Source organism: Montipora capricornis, chromosome 6 (assembly GCF_036669925.1).
Source record: "Montipora capricornis isolate CH-2021 chromosome 6, ASM3666992v2, whole genome shotgun sequence".
Classification (NCBI taxonomy): Eukaryota; Metazoa; Cnidaria; class Anthozoa; order Scleractinia; family Acroporidae; genus Montipora; species Montipora capricornis.
Window position 1 is genome coordinate 53,683,958 of NC_090888.1, and position 7,500 is coordinate 53,691,457.

Sequence of the window (7,500 nt, forward strand, 5' to 3'; positions counted from 1 at the left end):
ACGAGGCTAATCCATATTCACTGATAGAAGCGATGGGCGGGATTAAAAATGACGAATCGAAACAACAAGCGAGCTTAATTCATAACGTCCGCAATGGTCTGCTGCTTTGACCATGTTAGTCATGCACAACACAAAGTGGAGCTGCCCGCTGCCTTAGCGCGTAACATCGTGGGCCAACAAGGCCTCAGTTTTAATTTGCCTAAATCCCATTTAGCGACTTGTAACATTTGTTAAGCATTTCTACCATATACTCACACTCGTTTTACAACACTTTTTGGGAGACTTTGTCGGACTCGTCTATGATGCGAAGGGTAGCAATGCAGTTCACATAGCCATAAGGAATCACATGTGTCCCTAAAGCAGTACTGGTAATGGACTGTTGCATCGTGGAGTTCGAAAACTAACCTGTTTTTCGAATAGTTTGTAAGAGTAGTCTGGGTGTGAAAACTTAGGTAGTCCTTCCCCGAATTGTTTGGAAGGTCAGTTGTAGACATTCCGATTGGTTAGATAGGTCAGTTTCCGAAGGAAAGGTTTTCGAGTCTAGATGTGGAATATGGAGCATTGGATATTGGCTTAATTTGGAGTCACTATATGAATGATTAGCATCTCTTTCAAAAATTTCCTTTATATAGTGCCAGTCTTCGTACTAGTATAGCGGTGGTTTGTTGATCCAAAAGTCTATTTGTATTCCCACCTAGGGCCATTACCTCCACCAGAAAGCTTTTCTTATGCCCTCGATTCGCCAACAACATGCCAAAATGCCCTGCGTATGTTACGTGCGCTTCAGCTACCTCGTCCCATCCTCCTGGAGGGTTCACCCGGAGTTGGAAAAACCAGCCTTGTTGGAGCCATTGCCAAAGCATCAGGCCATGAATTGATTAGAATCAACCTCTCTGAACAGACTGTAAGTGTATTGATGTTTCCTTGACTTACTAAAGCTACGGCAATACGAGCAACAAAAACGTCCAACTTGTCTTGCAGCATTGCTGCAATAGTAGTCGAAAAGCGATGTTACGCGTTTTACATTCCACGCACAACCTGTCTCACAGCAAAAAAATGTGTCGCAAGTTGCAGCGTGTTGGTGAAAGTAGAGGTCCGTTCTACTTTCTGCAACAAAATCAACACAATTTTCTTTTTTGCGAGACAGGTTATGCGTGGGTTGTAAAACGTACAACATCGCTTTTCGACTAGTTTCGCAGCAATGTTGCGAGACAAGTTGGACGTTTTTTTACTCGTATTACCGTAGCTTAAGGCACAGCAATTCTTTTTCTGTTAAGGACCGACAATGTACTTTAACATGTGCAAGATTGCAGTTAATTAAACACATTCCGTGTTTGAAATGGCATCACGAATGGTATCGTTTATAACCTACACTTCAAATATACATTTCTTTCATCACGAAGTGTCTCATTAAGGACGGTGACTACTATTGTTATTGCGCATACGGTCTGCGCTTCGCAAGATACTCGGATTTCCTTTGGGTGGTGCTTATTAATACAGGGGTATTTTTGTGCGGTTTAAAACTATGCGAAGAAAGCAGAACTTAGCAAGTGCTCTTGGTATCCAAAAAGAAAATTTGGGGTAACCATGCATTTTTCAGAGATAATTGAGCTTCAATTTGGAAAAGAACGCCATACATTGCTTTGTATTTTAAAGCTTTTTACAAATATTGCTGGTTAATTATCTTCGAAAAATGCGTGGTTACCCACAATTTTCTTTTCGGATTTCAATAACACTTGTTAAGATCTGCTTTTCCCGCGTATTCAGTAAACCGCCTAAAAATACCTTTGAATTAGTAGGCACCATCCTTTATACGTCCTAGCGTCAACTACGCAAATTAACAACAACGAAGTTCTTGTTATTTTTATGCCAACATCGGCTAAAATTCTTATTTCCAAATGTTATTTTCGTTGGCATTGTTGTTATCATTGTCATCCTTTGATAGCACGCTTATTAGCTACAGAAACGCTGTTACCTTGGGACTTCAAAAGTAACAAATGCAAGTTGTGTGGTCATTTTTCGCTTTCATTGCCCTGATTCAATGTTGTTATGCTGCAGGAGTCAAGAAAGTGCTTTGAAATTCATTGTTTTAACAGCAACGTTCTATCAGAAGAAATATCAAACTTCAAGTTGCATTTCATGATGTCCACTGCAAAGAATAAATGTCATGACAACCTGTATTATTTAATGCGACTCGTGTAATGGTTAGGGCTAGTCTTGCTTCAAGCTAGTTTAACCTTGGAGCTGTTTTCTCTCTTTTTTTTAGTTCCCAAGCCTGAAATGATATAATATTGGTACCGGTCAATGTATTTGACTATTGTGTATAGTTACGGATTTGTCATGTGCTCGATTCCTTTTGCATAACACATGTTTATTATTCTAGGATGTGACGGATCTGTTTGGTGCCGATTTGCCTGTGGAGGGAGGAGAGGCAGGGCAGTTTGTGTGGAGGGATGGTCCTTTGCTAAAGGCACTGAAAGCTGGTCATTGGGTCGTCCTGGATGAGGTATGTCATGGAAAATGACTTGATATGATTTTCTTGTTAGGTTCTGTTAATTTGTAAATTAAGGCTGGAATATGTGCGAAGGTTATGCGCCGCTGTTGAAGCAAATGGTGATTGGGACAATATAAACTTATAGCTTGAATTCAGGAACCTATGGCCGTGAGCGAACAGCAGTTCCCCATTGTTTTTCGGTGATCCTTTTCACATACCCAGTTAAGTTTAGATGGCATTTCCCGCATAAATTTAGCAGTCAATTTATGCACATGTGACGTCATTGCAGACCTCGCACATTGATTGGCTAAATAAACTAATAATAATCTATTGCGCGAGAAACTGTTCTAAATAAAGACGTGTTCTTCTTGTTTTTCACCATAATAGCCCATTTCCGAGTTGCTGCATGCCTCAGTTTCAAAGCGAGTCCTGGTGCACAACCATTCAAATGGAAATGAGTTGCGTATTCTTATGCAAATCAAACTCATTTCCCTTACAATAGTCGAGCACTCAGTTCGAAACCGAGACAAACAGCAACTCGAAAATGGCCCATTTTGCGCCGTCACGCGCTCTTTTCGACGGTTTTTCCGCCTCTTTTCCAGGTGCATAGGAAACCTACTTTTTTTTGCTACAGAATAAGTTTTAAACGGAGGAAATAATGTTTGCAAAACAAATTTTTTCCAAGGTTGTTTTTTTAAAAGAAAGTGTTTGCATCAGAAAAAATGAATTCCGGCAGATAGGCTCCTAATTTCAGATTTGCTTCTTTTCCAATTTAAATTTCCGGGGCGCGGCTATCTTAAATAATCGTGACATGTTTGGGTTACCTTAAATTCTTCTGACACAAATCGCCGTTCAGGCTTTGTCTAATATCAATAGGGTATCCTTAACACGCCATAATTATTTACAATAGCGACCCTGGGAAATCTGGAACCAAAAATAGGCGATTCTAAACTTATTTTTTTCGGATACAAATGCTATCTTTGAAAAAAAATTAAATAATTTCCACTGTGGAGGTTTTTTCCTCTGATTTGAAGTTTTTCAATAGTTGTGGAAGAGTGGAAGTTACCTCAAGAACCGATGATCTGACCTCTACTTCTTGGGCTCCTGGTGAACTCAATATTTAAACAATAGGGTCAATTGTCAGTTTAGCAATAGACTGCTAAGGTTTTACATTACGATGCTCAACATTTTGCGCTACCTTGGCTGTTCTTATACTAGTATTCTAGACACATAATTTGTCCCCGTGATATTATGTGTCTGTCAGTTTATTCGTCTTTTATAAAGACGGAAAGAACTATATGAGACGCATTATCTGTCCCTGACGAACTTACGCAAGCATGTCTGTTTATGTTGTCCAGCGAAAAGACGGAGTTGAGGTGCATTGCGCGTCTACACGAACTATCGGTTTTCGCTCGTCTTGGAAAAGGCGGCAAATAAGTTAGTTGCTCAAGACGTATCCTTGTAGTGCGTCTTGTGTCCGTCTTTTTTCTGGAAATAAGAAACATAAACTCAAAAAGTGGTTGGCCAAGTTTATCTCATCCAATCAGGGGAACAAATAAAGCCAGCAATAATTATTGTCGGTTATAATTGTTATTTGCTGATACGTATTTTCCGCTACCGCTTTCCCCCGACAGTATGTATTTGCCTTCCTCTTTGATTGGCCAATTGAATTGTCTCTCCTTGTTGTGTGTTGCCAAAGTTATTTTTGTTTTATTGTGGTTTAAATACACTGAACTGAAAACGTGCGTAATGATTTTCCAGTTAGCGCGATCTTCAGTTCTTCAAATTGCTGCAAAGTGTGCAGAGACAGTGCATTCTACTCTTTTGCCTGATCGCAACGTGTATTCTTATATTATGTCGTGTTAAAGTTACGAGACTGTCCTCCCTTCTTTGTTATCATTCAGTTGAATTTAGCCTCCCAGTCTGTGCTTGAAGGACTTAATGCCTGCCTGGATCACCGAGCTGAGGTGAGGTTTGTCCCTTTACCATTGTTCAGTTAAGTGTTTCTTAAAATTTAATTTGTATAATTGTAACGAACAAGAGTGAGTATTACTCGCCGAGATTTAATCAGTATTTTTTGCTGAACTTGAGATTTAGCCTTTAACAATTATTTAGTCTCTTGTTCAATTAGCAGTCATTAGTTCTGATCTATGTCAGTATCTGTGGATTGCGTTACAATATCGTTATGCAGCACTTTTTCAAGCAAAGGTTGCTCCTTTGCATTACTTTGTGAGCTCAAACTCGTGCGCCAGCTTTTTGCACGGAGACATCTCTTTATGTTTTTCTCCCAGGTTTACATTCCTGAATTGGGGATGACATTCAAAGTTCAAAGAGGTCAAACGAGGCTGTTCGCATGCCAGAATCCATTGAATCAAGGAGGAGGAAGAAAAGGCTTGCCTAAATCTTTTCTTAACAGGTTCACTCAGGTAGAATTGTGGCGTCCTTCTTGGACCAGGTTGTTCATTTATGAAGTTCAGTACGTATTCTCTTTTTTGTTGTGGTCGACATTTTTAGGGCAGAAAGCGAAGGAAAAACAGACATGTTTGAGGAGAAAAGTGTGCAAAATCTCCCGTACTGTTTCAGTAAATTAGCATGGCTGGCTATTGTTATTATTGCATAATTGTTATTAGTTCGTTGTAATTATTGGGTGAAATAAAGTATTGTTGTTGTTGTTGTTGGCTGTTGGTCACGAGGTTAAACCCTTTTTTGAATTTTAGAACGCTTTAAATTGACAAACAGTGCATTTAAAGTGCTACTATGATGAAAAAAAACTTTTGTTCTTCAGATTTTAAAGTGTGATTGCTTAACACTTGACAGACAAAATTTTGAGCTTTGACTTTTATCCAAGGGCTGTTTACTTTCAGTGTAAGTTTTGGATTTCACGGTCCGGCATTACTCACGTTCCAAACTGACTGATTGCACCTCAGAGAGTTGGATCTGAGGAAAAGTGATATCATTGACTCACTAGCTTAAAATTGCAGCGTGTAAACGCAGCTTATTATATATGCAGAACACGAGTTTAAAAGTCTGTAAGCCCGAAACTCCCGTGTTGCTTATTAATTCAGCAGCGTACACATGCAATGCGTTCTTAAACTATTGAGTCTTCGACGTCATTTTCTCCTCGATCCAGCTCTCTCAAGATTTTAAAGTTAGTAATGGCGGACCATTAAATAGGAAAATTCCAGTTAAAATAAATAGGTGTGTTTTTGAAATCAAGGCTGAAAACTTGAATCACTTACTGCTTAATTAATATAGTTTTAAAATCCAAGGAAAAATAAAAATTGATTTTTTGGTCATAGCGGCACTTTGAAATTGAGTAAATTTAGGCTTGACGGGAATTACATACTTGTGCAAATATCTATACAAACTTTTCACTACTACTTAACAAGCTTTCAAGACTGCAATGGTCGTTGCAAAAATTGTTTGTTTTCCTCAGGTTTATGTTGAGCCACTTTCCAAATCAGACCTGCTGTTCATCACGGGGGCTCTTTACCCACAGATAGATGCTGGCATCTTGGACAAGATGGTGACTTTTAATATGAAGGTATTGGTGTATTACAGCTATCCAGTTAAGACAGTTACCATACTTTCTTTGCATTGAATAAACATGAGGTCATAGCTCTAGTCTATTGTCACTGTTATGCCGATTTACGGCCATTAAATTTTTATCCTTGGCGAGAATTGTTGAAATATCAGCATCCCAAATCATCGCGCCATGCAAAAACAAGATTTTGAATTTGATAATAAATAGGCGCACCTAATTCAATTCCCTTCCAAATCTCCACCTGGAAGTTTTGTTTTTTGTGTTTCACTTTTGTTAGAAATTGCCATACCCCGCTTCGTAGCAAGGCTGTTCCCAAACATTTCTGTGTAACCCCCAAATCAACATCGGTCCGCCATGCTGAACATTTTAAAATTCTCCGAAATCTCTCTGCCTTTTTTGCATCAAAGTGGAATAAAAGTGAGTTTCTTTCTTCTCGTTGTTTTCTCAACCTGTTTTCAGTGTTTACGTTTAAAAGAAGCAAACAAGTGCCCATAAAGGGAGAATTTCCTTTGATGCAGTGAATTTCTTCGTTGGTGGAATAAACATTACTTTATATCAATATAAAAAGCGAGTAGGTGTGTCGAGGTCTTACGGGTTCTTATTCTACTTGTACAGAAAAAGTGAGAATTGTAGTCTCATTAAACGCTTTACTACAATGCTCCTGAATATACAGTTGGTTACAATTTATAAACAAAATCAGATCACGTGGTTACATAGGAGATTACATCATTTGACATTAATAGCATTCGTTAAAACTCTACAAGGTGCTCTTAGCTTGATGGGTGTGTGTTTCGTTCTTACTTGTCGTCTTGGTGGCGTTGTATAACTCTTATCATCCAAATGAAACGTTTGTGGATGGAGAGTACGTCGCAAACGTTTTGTTTATGATGTTCCTTCAAGCCGAGAACTAGAGAAAGGTAATAAAGACAAACGATAGACAGACAACTTAGAGATAGGACAGGCGAAAGTTAGCATGGTACCCCCATTATCAAGAGACAGGCGATGACGATGATGATAGATGAGTTCTTCAACGGCCTAAATTATTTATGTAACAAGTGGTATCAGACGTAATCTCCGCTTGATCGTCCTTTCATTCGAGAAAATGTAGTCATAGACCGATCTCTTTTCATTGTCCAAAACGTACTCCGTAGTTATTTGAAGGTCAGTGGTTTGTATGATCCTGGGCGCTTGGATTTGCGTGAATTTCAATTTGCAACTCTGATGATATCGCACTCGAGTCTTCTGCAACTGGACTGCGAAATTGCGAATTCACCGTGTCGGCTTCGCAAATTTCCCTTTCGTAAACGATCGTTGCCATTTCTCAGAACGGTCGTTGCCATTTGAAACCGTCGATGCCATTTATAACGTTCGACTACACACTTCACTTCAAAGAAAATTAAAAGAAACAAACTAAGAAAAAATATTAACAAAAGTTAAGACAAAAAAGGGGAAAAAAACATTT

At 38.9% G+C, this 7,500-nt stretch overlaps 1 protein-coding gene across 2 annotated transcripts in view; it reads left to right on the plus strand.

Moving 5' to 3' along the window:
- Positions 1-7,500, plus strand: part of LOC138052493 (midasin-like) — a 139,948-nt gene that overhangs the window by 31,693 nt on the left and 100,755 nt on the right. For both annotated transcript variants that reach the window (XM_068899014.1, XM_068899015.1), the window contains exons 23-27: positions 699-904; positions 2,384-2,506; positions 4,399-4,461; positions 4,786-4,920; positions 5,931-6,038. In XM_068899014.1, the coding sequence (XP_068755115.1) occupies positions 699-904; positions 2,384-2,506; positions 4,399-4,461; positions 4,786-4,920; positions 5,931-6,038 (635 nt within the window). The remainder of the gene's footprint in view (positions 1-698; positions 905-2,383; positions 2,507-4,398; positions 4,462-4,785; positions 4,921-5,930; positions 6,039-7,500) is intronic.